Here is a 15,858-nt window from a genome sequence, read left to right on the forward strand (position 1 = left end):
TTCCTCCAATTTGTTCTTTAATTGAGTTGGTTGGAACTATCCTTGAAAAAAAATTATTTTCAATATAAGAATGAATTTTATTTCCAGACCGGAGGTGCTACGATGGGCTATAACTTTGCACCGGGTGTTGCAAATTGGTTCATGGCTAAACTTGAGAATGTTTGGATTTGTAATGAAATGGCAAACCCCTTCTTCAATCAGGTCATTTTTTTATAAACGTTATATTGATGGCGCTTTTAGTTATGAAAAATGAAACTATGGTGATAGCATTTATAAAATGGCTGAATGAGTTATATCCGAACATTAAATTTGCTGGGAATCATGATAAAAGGAAAGTACCATTAAGAACATAAGAGAAGCCATGTTGGATCAGGCCAACGGCCCATCCAGTCCAACACTCTGTATCACAGAAGAACATAAGAGAAGCCATGTTGGATCAGGCTAGCGGCCCATCCAGTCTAACACTCTGAGTCACATAAGAACATAAGAGAAGCCCTGTTGGATCAGGCCAATGGCCCATCCAGTCCAACACTCTGTGTCACATAAGAGAAGCCATGTTGGATCAGGCCAATGGCCCATCCAGTCCAACACTCTGAGTCACATAAGAACATAAGAGAAGCCCTGTTGGATCAGGCCAATGGCCCATCCAGTCCAACACTCTGTGTCACATAAGAGAAGCCATGTTGGATCAGGCCAATGGCCCATCCAGTCCAACACTCTGTGTCACATAAGAGAAGCCATGTTGGATCAGGCCAGTGGCCCATCCAGTCCAACACTCTGAGTCACATAAGAACATAAGAGAAGCCCTGTTGGATCAGGCCAATGGCCCATCCAGTCCAACACTCTGTGTCACATAAGAGAAGCCATGTTGGATCAGGCCAATGGCCCATCCAGTCCAACACTCTGTGTCACACAGTGGCAAAAAAAATTATATATACACACACACTGTGGCTAATAGCCACTGATGGACCTGTGCTCCATATTTTTATCTAAACCCCTCTTGAAGGTGGCTATAAGAACATAAGAACATTCCTTGACACATCAGTATATAAGCATTATTCTGGACACTTAGCAGTGCATACATATTGTAAACCTAATGAGAAAAATTCATCCCTCCATTTTAGATCTTTCCATTCCATTCCTATACGAACACATATTCCTTTTGATCCGTTTTCAAGATTCAAGCAGAACTGCACAGAGGAAAAGCATTACCAGGACAGCAGACTGCTAGCTATCGATTTTCGGAGGAGGGGCTATCACATTGTAGAGAAAGCGAGCCAGCAGGGTTGTGAGGCAAGACTTGTTCAGACAACAGTCCAGAGAAAAGGCGGATGCATTACTTGCGGTTTTGACTTATACACCAATGTCAGATAACATCAGAAAAACCATGACTTGACACTGGGACCTGGTGAATGATATACCAGAATGTGAGTGCTTACCATATATTGGCTTAAGAAGGACTAATAGTATCAAAGAAAGAACGGTACATTCAAGTATGAATTCTCCCATTAAAATGACTAGATCACCCACCTTTAAAGAGAATATTTACAAAATGCTGTATAGATGGTATACTACCCCAGAAAAAGTATCAAAGCTATATGAGAACACCTCCAATAAATGTTGGAAATGTCAAAAAGTAGTTTGGGTCTTTCTATCATATGTGGTGGCAATGTGAAAAAGCAAAGAGATAATGGATCCAAATTCACAGTTTGCTGCAAAAAATACTAAAAATAAACATAAAACATCTACCGGAATTATATTTACTGAACATATATCAAACCCTTATACCTAAATTGCCAGCTAGATTTTTAGTACATGCAAGAATTGTCTATGCAAGATATCTGAAATCTCCAGAGATACCTAAGAGAAAAGAATTTACTCAAAAGGTATTGGAAGCAGCAGAAATGGACTTCCTATTAGAGAAATTGAAAGAAGGAAATATATGAGAATGTAAAGAAACCTGGCAACCCCTATATGACTGGCTGAAAAAGATAAAAGGAAATATAATAGGTAAAAGTGGTGTAGAACCAATATAAATCGAACAGGTCAAGAAAAATATTAGATGAAACATAAATGATGTAATTTGTTGTAAATAATAGGTTTTAAACCTTACTCTCCAGTTATTGTTTGTCTGGTTAGTTCAATGTTTGTCTATTTACTCTGTGTATTATAGGTATGCTATATTTTTTGTTGCAATATGTATGTTGGAAAAATAAAAATATTTGAGAAGTATGAATTCTCCCAACAGAGTGAGGGACCCTTTAAGTGCAAAAGATGTTTAGCCTGTTCACAAACATTAGAGATTTCTGAATTTGTTCCAAATGTAGGTGGACTTCCCATCATTTTACAACATTACTCAATCTGCCCCACCATTTGGTCTGGATAGCAATAAAAGGTAATACAAGTTGCCTGTTAATTGCTGTTGGTGAAAGTCTAATAGCAAACTAGAATTATGTTTATAATGTTATAATGATGTTAAAAGGTAAATTAGGTGGACAAGAAGTAGGAAATACATGTCCTTTTGTTTTAGCTAGACTTTCAGCAACAGCAATTAACGGGCAACTTTTATTACCTTTTATTGCTATCCAGACCAAAGGATCTTCCAATTTATTAAACTATTTTGCCATCTGATCCCCTGTATCAGTTTGCACTCTAAACCCAACTACCTGCACTTCAGCCCACTGTACCCTATCCCCTCGTCTGAAGAAATATGAATGCACGCGAAAGCTTACATTCTGAATAAAACCTTGTTGGTCTTAAAGGTGCTACTGGACTTCTACTTTGTTCTACTGCTTCAGACCAACACGGCTGCCCACTTGGATCTACATTCCGTTTTAAGTTTTCTTGGTTTGGATGGGTTTTTTTTTTGTTTGGTGAGCCAGTTTGGTGTAGTGGTTAAGTGTGCGGACTCTTATCTGGGAGAACCGGGTTTGATTCCCCACTTCTCCACTTGCAGCTGCTGGAATGGCCTTGGGTCAGCCATAGCTCTCTTATCTGGGAGAACTGGGTTTGATTCCCCACTCCTCCACTTGCAGCTGCTGGAATGGCCTTGGGTCAGCCAGAGCTCTCTTATCTGGAAGAACTGGGTTTGATTCCCCACTCCTCCACTTGTGGCTGCTGGAATGGCCTTGGGTCAGCCAGAGCTCTCTTATCTGAGAGAACCGGGTTGGATTCCCCCTCCTCCACTTGCACCTGCTGGAATGGCCTTGGGTCAGCCGTAGTTCTGGCAGAGGTTGTCCTTGAAAGGGCAGCTGCTGTGAGAGCCCTTTCAGCCCCACCCACTTCACAGGGTGTCTGTTGTGGGGGAGGAAGGGAAAGGAGATTGTGAGCCGCTCTGAGACTCTTCGGAGTGGAGGGCGGGTTATAAATCCAATATCTTCATCTTCTTATCTTCTTTTGTTTTTGCAAAAAAAGTGACCTTCCAGCATGTCCAGGAAGACTGAAAGGTTCCCCCACTGGCTTCTCAGTCCTGCGATTTCTTCCTAACGTTTCATTGATACCAGAAAGACCCTGCCCCTACCTGAGGGCTAGGTCTGCCAATCCCCAGGTGGGGGCAGGGGATCCCCGGGTTTGGAGGCCCTCCCCCCACTTCAGGGTCCTCAGAAAGCAGGAGGAGGGGAGGGAAATGTCTGCTGGGCACTCCATTATACCCTATGCAGACCGATTCCCATAGGGCAGGGGTGGCCAACGGTAGCTGTCCAGATGTGTTTTGCCTACAACTCCCATCAGCCCCAGTCATTGGCCATGCTGGTTGGGGCTGTGGGAAGTGTAGGCAAAAAACATCTGGAGAGCTACCGTTGGCCACCCCTGCCCTATGGGAATCGGTCTGCATAGGGTACAATGGAGTGCCCAGCAGACATTTCCCTCCCCTCCTCCTGCTTTCTGATGACCCTGAAGTGGGGGGAGGGCCTCCAAACCCGGGAATCCCCTGGCCACCCCTGCCATAGGGTACAATGGATAATTGATCTATGCGTACCTGGGGCTCTCTGGGGGAGCTGTTTTTTATGGTAGCAGCACCAAATTTTCAGCATAGCATCCAATACCTCTCCTCAAAACACCCTCCAAGTTTCAAAGAGACTGGACCAGGGGGTCCAATTCTATGAGCCCCCAAAGAAGGTGCCCCTATCCTTCATTACTTCCTATGGAAGGAAGGCATTTAAAAGGCGTGCGGTCCCTTTAACTGCGATGGCCAGAGCTCCCTTTGGCTGCTTGTCCCACCCTTGCTCCTGGCTCCACCCCCAAACCCCACAGATAGTTCTTGCACTGGGCTTGGCTATGCCTGCCGAGAGGCTGTGCCGGGGGCGGCGGAGAGCAGAAGAGGCCCCCCAGGCAGCAACCACCAAGGGCCGCCCCACCAAGCGCGCGTGGCAGCAGTCCAGCGAGGGGCGGGGCCTCCACGCCGGAAGCCCAGCCGCGCAGCGCCGGAAGTGCCTCGACAGCCGCCCCAATCCGCGCGGCTCCTTTTCACGCGGCTGGCCCGGAAGTCCCGCCCCCGCGGTTGGTTGCCATGGCGGCGCTCTCCCTGCGCGTGGTGGCGGAGTGCCGGCGGAGTCGGGCCCGCGCCTGCGAGCTGCGGCTGCCCCACGGGCCCGTGGCCTGCCCGGCCTTCATGCCCGTGGGCACGCAGGGCGCCCTCAAGGGCCTCACCGCCGCCCAGCTGGCCGCGCTCGGGTGCCGCCTCTGCCTGGGCAACACCTACCATCTGGGCATGCGCCCTGTAAGTCCTCACCAGACACCCCCTTGACTGGAATTAAACCAGAAGAGTCTCCGGCTCAGCATTAGGAAGAACTTCCTCAGGGGAACAGGCTTCCTCCTCGGGAGGTGGTGGGCTCTCCTTCCTTGGAGGTTTTTAAGCAGAGGCTGGATGGCCAACTGACAGCAATGAAGATCCTGTGAATTTTGGGGGAGGTATTTGTGGGTTTCCTGCATTGTGCAGGGGGTTCGACTAGATGACCCTTGAGGTCCCTTCCAACTCTAGGATTCTGTGAAATTGGGCCCTCCTTCCTTGGAGGTTTTTCAACAGAGGCTGAGTGGCCAACTGACAGCAATGAAGATCCTGTGAATTTTGGGGGAGGTGTTTGTGGGTTTCCTGCATTGTGCAGGGGTTGGACTAGATGACCCTTGAGGTCCCTTCCTACTCTAGGATTCTGTGAAATTGGGCCCTCCTTCCTTGGAGGCTTTTAAACAGAGGCTAGATGGCCATCTGACAGCGATGAAGATCCTGTGAATTTAGGGGGGAGGTATTTGTGAGTTTCCTGCATTGTGCAGGGGGGTGGACTAGATGACTCTGGAGGGCCCTTCCAACTCTAGGATTCTGTGCTTTAACTGGGCTCTCCTTCCTTGGAGGTTTTGAAACAGAGGCTAGATGGCCATCTGACAGCAATGAGGATCCTGTGAATTTAGGGGGAGGTATCTGTGAGTTTAGAGTGGTTCCTCAGTGGAAGAGGCTTCCTCAGGAGGTGCTGGGCTCTCCTTCTTTGGAGGTTTTTAAACAGAGGCTGGATGGCCATCTGACAGCAAGGAGGATCCTGTGAATTTAGGGGCAGGGGTTTGTGAGTTTCCTGCATTGAGCAGGGGGTTGGACTAGATGAGCCTAGAGGTTCCTTCCAACTCTATGATTCTGTCTCTCCACCTTAGGGTCCGGAGCTCATCCAGAAGGGCGGCGGCCTGCATGGCTTCATGCGCTGGCCCTGGAACCTGCTAACGGTGAGTGGCCGGCCGCAGGGGGTGGGGTTGCCAACTGCCAGGGAGCCCCTTTGGTGGAGGGGTTAAGAGCACCGGTTGTAATCTGGGAGAACCTGGCTGACCCCCCATTCCGCCAGCTGCAGCTGCCGGAGTGACCTTTGGTCAGTCACTACTTCTCAGGGCTGTTTTCTTAAAAGAAGTTCTCTCAGCGCTCTCTCAGCCCCACCTGCCTCACAGGGTGTCTGCTGTGGAGAGGGGAAGGGAAGGCGATTGTAAGCCACTCTGAGCGATGAGCAGGGTATAAATCCAATCCCTTCTGCTTGGAAGGATCTCCCAGGATTACAGCTTATTGGCAGAGTTCACTGTCCCTGGAGAAAGTGGCTGCTTTGGATGGGGGTGGGGGAAATCTGTGCCATTATACCCTGCAGTGGTTTGTCCCCCTCCCTGGGCTCCGTCCCCAAATCACCAAGAATTTCTCAACCTAGAGCTGGTTGGAGGGCAGGAGGCAGCCTTCCACTCCTCTTACAGACACTCCTCTGCTTTCCTAAGGCGTGGATATGCAAAAGGATGCTATGGGAAGGAAAACAGGAGGGGGAAACTCAAAGAGGAAGACCAGGGGAGCAGTCACAAGCATGAGCATGCGGGAAGAAGAAAGGCTGCATGCTTACACGTGCCATGTTTGGGACCATCTTTATTATTTATTTATGAAGACAAATCCGCCCCACCTTTACTCATCGTTCAGAGAGGTTTGCTTGCAAGAGTAATGTGGTTCATTAGTCATACAGCCTGTTCAGCTTAATTGGCTAGAGCAGCAGAGCTCCAGTGTCGAAGACCTGCGGAGTTTCATTCTGAGCGTAAGTTTGTGTGCCTGCGCACTTCGTCAGAGCATGCACCTGAAAGCTTATCCCCAGAATTAAACTTTGTTGGTCTTAGTGGTGCCACTGGACTCCGACTCTGTTCTGCTACTTCAGACTGACATGGTTACTCACCCACCCTGAATCATGGCTACAGCAAGTTCTTAATATTAAGTGCCGCGGGGATCTTTCATTTGATACAAGATCATTTAAATGCTCTATGTTTAACGTCTATTTATGTTCGATTTCTGTGATTGTAAGCCACCCTGAGCCACTTGTTGGGAAGGGCGGGATAGAAGTCATTAAATAAATAAATAAATTATAACATTTTTGCCCTTTCTTTTGCTGGCATAATTGGCAAGACCTGAAATAATTATTTTTAACGTGTGTAATTCACATAAAAGTTTTCTTTTCTTGAATTGCACTGTTTAAGGATTTTATTAAAACGTTTGGTGTGTTGAGCAATCTTGGCAGTGCTATTTTGAATTTTCCTCCATTTTCATAATGTACGTATCTTGATGTTGATGATATTGGATTTATATCCCACTCTCCACTCCGAATGTCAGAGTCTCAGAGCAGCTCACAATCTTCTTTATCTTCCTACCCCACAGCAGACACCCTGTGAGGTAGGTGGGGCTGGAGAGGGCTCTCACAGCAGCTGCCCTTTCAAGGACAGAGTCTCAGAGCGGCTCACAATCTCCTTTCCCTTCCTCCCCCACAACAGACACCCTGTGAGGTGGGTGGGGCTGAGAGAGCTCTTAAAGCAGCTGCCCTTCCAAGGAGAGAGTCTCAGAGCGGCCTACAGTCTCTTTTCCCTTCCTCCCCCACAACAGACACCCTGTGAGGTGGGTGGGGCTGAGAGGGCTCTCACAGCAGCTGCCCTTTCAAGGACAGAGTCTCAGAGTGGCCCACAATCTCCTTTCCCTTCCTCCCCCACAACAGACACCCTGTGAGGTGGGTGGGGCTGGAGAGGGCTCTCACAGCAGCTGCCCTTTCAAGGAGAGAGTCTCAGAGCGGCCTACAGTCTCTTTTCCCTTCCTCCCCCACAACAGACACCCTGTGAGGTGGGTGGGGCTGAGAGAGCTCTTAAAGCAGCTGCCCTTTCAAGGACAACTCCTACGAGAGCTACGGCCGGTCCAAGGCCATTCCAGCAGGTGCAAGTGGAGGAGTGGGGAACCAAACCCGGTTCTCCCAGATAAGAGTCCACACACTTAACCATTACACCATACTGGCTCTCTATACCAACCACTATACCAAACTGGATAATGAAAATGGAAACATTTGAAGCGCATTAGATGGTCAGGTTTATTGTGAGGATAAAAGGGGAAATGATAGGCTGCAGGTAAAGGAGGGTGGCCTGGCAGAACTCCGTTTTGTTAGACCTCAGAAGCTGAGCACTGTAGATCGGCTGCAACTTGACAGCTCTTTCTACATAAGCACATGTGCACACACACACACACACAAACAAAGTCAGCCTTATTGTGAGGATAAAAAGGGAAATAATGATGGGCTTGCAATTAAAAAAATTTGTTTTCAGTGCACCAATGAAACAGATAATCCATATAAATTTTACAGCTCAGCTTGCCGTATGGGCCTGCATATTTATAAAGAAGCCATTTATTTTCTTCAAGGCACTGTATGGATTGTGATTTCTGAGGAATAGTGTCAAAATCCTGTAAATGAAATGTGGTGACAACACGGCATCACCAGAAGACAGGTTATCTTTTTCAGCATTAGAAATATTAAACACCTCCACACACACACACACCCCAGGACGTTCACTTTATTTTTGAACAGTTGATTTCAGAGCGAAGCCTTTTGTTCCTGCCTAGACTAGTAGCTGTTGCGAGGCAGTGCCTGCTGCTCTTTCTGATCCATGTGGGGGGTGTGGCCTTGAGCAAACTGTTTCCCTTGTGTTCTGCGACGGGAACAAAAATGGAGAAGGGCTGGTGTGAAAAGGCTGATTCAGGTGGGCAGCCGTGTTGACCTGAAGCAACAGAGCACAGTTTGGAGTCCAGTGGCACCTTTAAGACCAACGAGGTTTAGTTCTGGGTAGAAGCTTTCATGTGCATGCACATTATGAAACTGCCTTATACTGAATCAGACCCTCGGTCCATCAAAGTCAGTATTGTCTTCTCAGACTGGCAGCAGCTCTCCAGGGTCTCAAGCTGAGGTTTTTCACACCTATTTGCCTGGGCCCTTTTTAGTTGGAGATGCTGGGGATTGAACCTGGGACCTTCTGCTTACCAGGCAGATGCTCTACCACTGAGCCACCATCCCTCCCTAACATATGAAGCTGCCTTCTACTGAATCAGACCCTTGGTCCATCAAAGTCAGTCTTGTCTTCTCAGACGGGCAGCGGCTCTCCAGGGTCTCAAGCTGAGGTTTTTCACACCTATTTGCCTGGACCCTTTTTTGGAGATGCCAGGGATTGAACCTGGGACCTTCTGCTTCCCAAGCAGCTGCTGTACCACTGAGCCACCGTCCCTCCCTGGCTATTTCTGAAGCTTATACCCAGAATTAAACTTTTTTGGACTCAGCCTTTGTTCAGGTATCTGAAGACGTGTGCATGCGCATGAAAGCTTAGACCCAGAATTAAGCTTTGTTGCCACTGGCCTCAGACTTTGTTAAAAGGCTCTGTGTGTGTGTGTTTTTGCTGAAGTGCTACAGTACCGAGGCTGAAATGCAGACACCTGTGTGTGTACTTCATGTAGAGAACTCAACGAAACTTTATTCCCCATCTCAGGCCCCTCTTGATTCCTCCAAATGAAACTTGGCTTCCCTGTACCTGTTATGGGAATCACTGCGTCAGAAGCAGCCCGGGTCTTTGACCCTTTCCCCCTCTTCTTTTCTGCAGGACAGCGGAGGGTTCCAGATGGTGTCGCTGGTGGAGCTCTCTGAGGTGACGGAGGAGGGGGTGCTCTTCCGCTCCCCCTATGATGGCAAGGAGATCCTCCTGACTCCAGAGAAGTCCATTGAAATCCAGAATGCACTCGGTAACTTGTTCGATTCTTGGGGTGATTAATGGTTCATCTCCCTCCATAACAGCTGATGAAATTTCTCTGTGGCACAGCTGTGAGAGCTCGTTTAGTGTAGTGGTTAAGTGTGCGGACTCTTATCTGGGAGAACCGGGTTTGATTCCCCACTCCTCCACTTGCAGCTTCTGGAATGGCCTTGGGTCAGCCAGACCTCTCTTATCTGGGAGAACCGGGTTTGATTCCGCACTCCTCCACTTGCAGCTGCTGGAATGGCCGTGGGTCAGCCAAGCTGTCTTATCTGGGAGAACCGGGTTTGATTCCCCACTCCTCCACTTGCAGCTGCTGGTCATCCATAGCTATCTTAGGAGTTGTCCTTGAAAGGGCAGCTTCTGAGAGAGCTCTCTTAGCCCCACCCACCTCACAGGGTGTTTGTTGTAGGGAAGAAAGATAAAGGAGATTGTGAGCCACTCTGAGTCTCTGATTCAGAGAGAAGGGCGGGGTATAAATCTGCAATTTTTCTTCTCCTCGTCCTCATCTTTCCTGGCTATACTAATAGGCTTGCAAGATGAAGCAATTCGCAACCCAATTGAGCTTATTTGAGGATTACTCTGCCTATGTCTTTTCTTTTTTTAAATTTATTTGCATTATTTATGAACTGCCTTTCTCGCTCTCAAAAGTCAGTAGCATCTCTCCATTGAAGATCAAGAATACAAAACCCCCAACATTCACAACCAATTAGTGGGAGGGGCCGTGGCTCAGTGGCAGAGCATCAGCTGGGCCTGCAGAAGAGACGGTCCCAGGCTCAGTCCCCGGGAGCATCTCCAGCTTACCAAAGGCCAGGCGGGAGGTGATGCGACAGACCTCAGCCTGGAAACCCCCGAGAGCCCCTGCCTGCCGGTCAGAGTAGACAGGTCTGGCCTTGATGGACCGAGGGTCCAGTTCTGCAGAAGGCAGCTTCAGCTGTAGGTGTGCAAATCGCTACAATCTAAGCATTAGATGAGTTTTGTATTAATGTGATGTCAGCTCACATCTTCATCCAAGTTATAGCCCCTGATGCCTTAGGCCCAGCCGGACAAAGTTTTCCTACGTGGCTTTGCTCAGCCCCAGTGTCTTGTTTCCACTGTGCAGGCATAAGAGGGTACTTCTTAATGCAATATATATTGATAGAGTTGGAAGGAACCTCCAGGATCATCTAGTCCAACTCCCTGCACCATGCGGGAAATTCACAAGTAACTCCCCCTGCCCTCCCTCTCATGATCTGCCTAAGTTCACAGAATCAGCATTTCTGTCAGATGGCCATCTAGTCCACCACCTCGCAAGGAAGCCTGTTCCACTGAGGAACCGCTCTAACTGTCAGGAAGTTCTTCCTAATGTTTACCTGAAAATCCTTTTGATTTCAACCTGCTGGTTCTGGTCCTATTTATGTTGTGAAACTCGCTGCTTGTCACTCCTCTTCGAGAGGATTCGGAACCGTTCACAAAGTGTGCTTGTGAATGGTTCCTCATCCTCTTGGAGAGGAGTGACGTGGAGTGCCTCAAGGATCTGTCTTGGGACCTGTTTCGTTCAACGTCTTCATAAATGATTTGGATGAAGGAATAGAGGAAGTGCTTATTAAATTTGCCGATGATACTAAATTGGGAGGGGTTGCAAATACAGTAGAAGACAGAAAATAGGATACAAGATGATCTTGACAGGCTGGAAAACTGGGCTAAAATCAATAAAATGAATTTTAACAGAGATAAATGTAAAGTTCTGCATTTAGGTAGGAGAAATCCAATGCGTGGTTATAGGATGAGGGAAACTGGTTTTAGCAGTAGTATGTGTGAAAAGGATCTAGCGGTCTTAGTGGACCATACCCTGAACATGAGTCAACAGTGTGATGCGGTGGCTAAAAAGGCAAATGCAATTTTGGGCTGTATCAACAGAAGTCTAGTGTCCAGATCACATGAAGTCATCGCTATTCTCTGCTCTGGTAAGACCTCACCTGGAGTATTGTGTTCAGTTTTGGGCACCACATTTTAAGAAGGATATAGAGAAGCTGGAACGGGTCCAGAGGAGGATGACGAAGATGGTGAAGGGTCTGGAGACCAAGTCCTATGAGGAAAGGTTGAAGGAGCTGGGCATGTTTAGCCTGGAGAGGAGGCGGCTGAGAGGTGATAGAATAACCATCTTCAAGTACTTGAAGGGTTGTTATATAGTGGGTGGTGTGGAATTGTTTTCTGTGGCCCCGGAAGGTAGGACCAGAACCAATGGGTTGAAATCAAAAGAGTTTCTGGCTCAACATTAGGAAGAACTTCCTGACCATTAGAGCAGTTCCTCAGTGGAACAGGCTTCCTCGGGAGGTGGTGGGCTCTCCTTCCTTGGAGGTTTTTAAACCGAGGCTAGATGTTGAATCCGGCGAAGACTGAGGTCCTTTGCGTGAGCCGCGGCGGACCAGGAGGGGAGATTACTTTACCGGCCTTTGAGGGTGCGCCACTGGTACCAGTGCGCAAAGTCAAGAGCCTGGGAGTGCTACTGGAGTCCTCCTTATCAATGGAGGCCCAGGTGGCCGCCACTGCTAGATCCGCCTTCTTCCATCTTAAGAGGGCGAGGCAGTTGGCTCCCTTCTTGGAGCGCACCGACCTAGCAACTGTGATCCACGCAACGGTCACTTCGAGGTTAGACTACTGCAATGCCCTCTACATGGGGCTGCCCTTGTACCGAACACGGAGACTTCAGGTAGTCCAGAACGTGGCGGCCAGGCTGCTGGAGGGACTACCACGGTGGGAGCCTGCGCGGCCTGGGCTGCGGAATCTGCATTGGCTGCCGGTTGTATACCGTGTTCGCTATAAGGTGCTGGTTATCACCTTTAAAGCCCTATATGGCCGAGGACCTGCCTACCTAAAGGACCGCCTCTCCCCATATGTGCCCCAGAGAGCACTGAGGTCTAGTTCTCAGAACTTACTAACAATCCCTGGGCCAAGAGAAGTTAGGTTGAAGGCTACTAGGGAGCAGGCCTTCTCGGTGATAGCCCCTCGTTGGTGGAACGATCTTCCAGAGATGGTGCGAGCCCTGCGGGACCTGAACCAATTCCGCAGGGCTTGCAAAACATTTCTTTTCCAGCTGGCGTTCGAGATAGAACCTGACTAACCCAACGAGCGGACATCTAGCCGTCTTGTGTACATTATGGTTACAGCATTTTAGCACCTATTTTATATATTTTACCTATTTTAAATAATTTATTTGTAATTGATATGTTTGAATTGCTTATGTTGTTTTATGTGAATCATGGGACTCCCATGTCTGTTAGCCGCCCTGAGCCCGCCTGGCGGGGAGGGCGGGATATAAAAATAAAATATTATTATTATTATTATTATTATTATTATTATTATTATTATTATTATTATTATTATTATTATTATTATTATTATTATTATTGATGGCCATCTGACAGCAATGCTGATTCTATGAATTTAGGGGGAGGTATTTGCGAATTTCCTGCATTGTGCAGGGGGTTGGACTAGATGACCTGGAGGTCCCTTCCAACTCTATGATTCTAGAATGAGAAACAGACAAATTAAAGGAGGATGGCTATAAACAAAGGAGGAGAAGCATGAGCCTAACTGGTTCTTCTGTATTCAGAGTCCAGAAACCTCTGAGGACCAGCACTACGCAGCATCAGCAGGGGGCAGGGGGACTGTTCTCTATGTCTGTGTCCTTGGAAGGTATCTACCTGGCCGTTGTGTGGAACAGGGTACTGGACCTGATGGCTCATGAGTCTGACCCAGCAGAACATCTCTCGTGTTCTGAAGAGCAATGAAAGTTCTAGGGCTATTGCAATGCCTTCAGGAAGCCGTGGGGAGGTTTTGCTTTCTGCCTTTGGTCAGGGTTCCTTTGGGAAGCCATGTGTCACTTTGAAAATGAGGAGGGGCATTAGAGATTTAAGGCAGGCTTCGGAGGCTTAGCCCTGGGACACTTTTTCAGGCCCTGGGTTTGTGGTTGTGAAATGAGAATAACGTTTTGTACATAGCCTGGTGGGTTTTTGGTTCCCAGGTCTCAGTGTAAACACTTTGCTTTAGCTGTTGAAATGTTGTATATTATGCTGTGCTGCGTGGGCCGCCCTGAGCTGGCTTCGGCGGGATACAAATTAAATATTATTAATGTTGTCATCAGTGGGTTTTGCCAATGCACTTGTTTCTTCCCAGGCTCGGACATCATGATGCAGTTGGACGACGTGGTCAGCAGCACAGTGAGCGGCCCCCGCGTGGAGGAAGCCATGCTCAGGTTTGTGCCGCGGGCGGCCTCCGTCTCCCGGGAGTCAGCTCGGCTCCGTGGCGTTTGCTCATCAGGCCTTCCCAGCTGCCTGCTGGTTTAGCCAGGGAGGGTTTTCATTTTTTTTGCTGCCAGGGAAATCTTCTAAATCTGAATGTGAGTTTCCTACTTTACACAGAGAGTGATGGAAACGCTGCCACAGGGTGCAGTGACGGCCGCAGGGATAAGCAGTTTTCAGAGGAGGTTCGAGAGATTTGTAGAGGAGAAGGTTGCCAAGGGCTCCTAGCCATGGAGGCTGGGGGGAACCTCCACATTCAGAGGCACTAAAGTTCTGAATCCCAAAGCCAGGAGGCAACATCAGGGGAGGGCCTGGGCCTCTATGCCTTCTTGTTGGCCCTCCAGAACATTTAGAAAGAATGGATGTGATTACTAAGAGCCAGCATGGGTTTCTCAAGAACAAGTCCTGTCAGACTAACCTGATCTCTTTTTTTGAGAAAATGACTACCTTGCTGGATCAGGGGAATGCTGTAGACATCATTTATCTTGATTTCAGTAAGGCTTTTGATAAGATTTCACATACTAGCTTTGTTGACAAGTTGGTAAAATGTGGTTTGGATCCTGTTACCGTTAGGTGGATCTGTAACTGGTTGACAGATCGCACCCAAAGAGTGCTTGTGAATGGTTCCTCATCCTCTTGGAGAGGAGTGACAGGTGGAGCGCCTCAAGGATCTGTCCTGAGACCTGTTTTGTTCAACATCTTTATCAGTGATTTGGATGAAGGAACGCTTATTCAAATCTAAGAGCCCCGTGGCGCAGAGTGTTAAAGCTGCAGTACTGCAGTCCTGAGCTCTGCTCACGACCTGAGTTCGATCCCCGGTGGAAGCTGAGTTTTCAGGTTGCCGGCTCGAGGTTGACTCAGCCTTCCATCCTTCCGAAGTCAGTAAAATGAGTGCCCAGCTTGCTGAGGGGAAGATGTAGATAACTGGGGAAGGCAATGGCAAACCACCCCGTAAAAAGTCTGCCGTGAAAATGTTGTGAGAACAATGTCACCCCAGAGTCGGAAACAACTGGTGCTTGAACAGGGGACCTTTCTTTTCCTTTTCCTTATTAAAATCCGCAGAGGATAGTAAATTGGGAGGGGTCGCAAATGCAGCAGAAGACAGAAACGGGATCCAGGATGACCTTGACAGGCTGGAAAAGTGAGCTAAAACAAATAAAATGAATTTTAACAGGGGTAGATGTAAAGTTCTGCACTTAGGTAGGAAAAATGAAATGCATAATTATAAGATGGAGACTTGCCTTGGCAGTAGTATGTGCGAAAAGGACCTAGGGGTTGTAGTAGACTGTACACTGAACATGAGTCATGATGCAGTGGCTAGAAAGGCAAATTCAATCTTGGGCTGTATCAACATAAGTATATTGTCCAGATCATGTGAAGTGATAGTATCACTTTGCTCTGGTAAGACCTCACCTAGAGTATTGTGTTCAGTTTGGGCACCATGATTTAAGATGGATCTAGACAAGCTGGAACGGGTCCAGAGGAGGTCAAAGAAAATAGTGAGGGGTCTGGAGACCAAGTCCTGTGAGGAAAGGCTGAAGGAGCCAGGGATGTTTTGCCTGGAGAGGAGACAACTGAGGTGATATGATCACCATCTTCAAGTACTTGAAAGGGATGGTGCAGTCATTTTCTGTGGCCCCAGAAGGTCGATTCAGAACCAACAGGTTCAAATTTAATCAAGAGTCTCTGGCTAAACATTAGGAAGAATTCCCTGACAGAGCACTTCCTTTGTGGAACAGGCTTCCTCCTCGGGAGGTGGTGGGCTCTGCTTCCTTGGAGGTTTTTAAGCAGAGGCTGGATGACCACCTGACAGCAATGTGGATCCTGTGAATTAGGCAGATCATGGGAAGGAGGGCAGGAAGGGTTTCATCAGTTCTTAGTTCTCATGGCCCTTTCTTATACGCCCCGGCAAGTGCTGCTTGACACTTTGGGGTCAAGCAGCAGTTTTTCTCCAGGTCAGTTTTGCCGTCTTCTGGGCATGGAGCAGGGGTCATTGGGGTCATTGTGCAGGGGGTTGGACTAGATGACCCTG

The 15,858-nt window shown here is 48.1% G+C and overlaps 1 protein-coding gene across 1 annotated transcript in view; it reads left to right on the forward strand.

The window, feature by feature from the left end:
- Window positions 1-15,858, forward strand: part of QTRT1 (queuine tRNA-ribosyltransferase catalytic subunit 1) — a 36,376-nt gene that overhangs the window by 6,729 nt on the left and 13,789 nt on the right. Inside the window, exons 2-5 of the mRNA XM_060236287.1 lie at window positions 4,288-4,717; window positions 5,638-5,706; window positions 9,397-9,535; window positions 13,702-13,780. Coding sequence (XP_060092270.1) covers window positions 4,288-4,717; window positions 5,638-5,706; window positions 9,397-9,535; window positions 13,702-13,780 — 717 coding nt within the window. The remainder of the gene's footprint in view (window positions 1-4,287; window positions 4,718-5,637; window positions 5,707-9,396; window positions 9,536-13,701; window positions 13,781-15,858) is intronic.

Source organism: Heteronotia binoei, chromosome 4, assembly GCF_032191835.1.
Source record: "Heteronotia binoei isolate CCM8104 ecotype False Entrance Well chromosome 4, APGP_CSIRO_Hbin_v1, whole genome shotgun sequence".
Classification (NCBI taxonomy): Eukaryota; Metazoa; Chordata; class Lepidosauria; order Squamata; family Gekkonidae; genus Heteronotia; species Heteronotia binoei.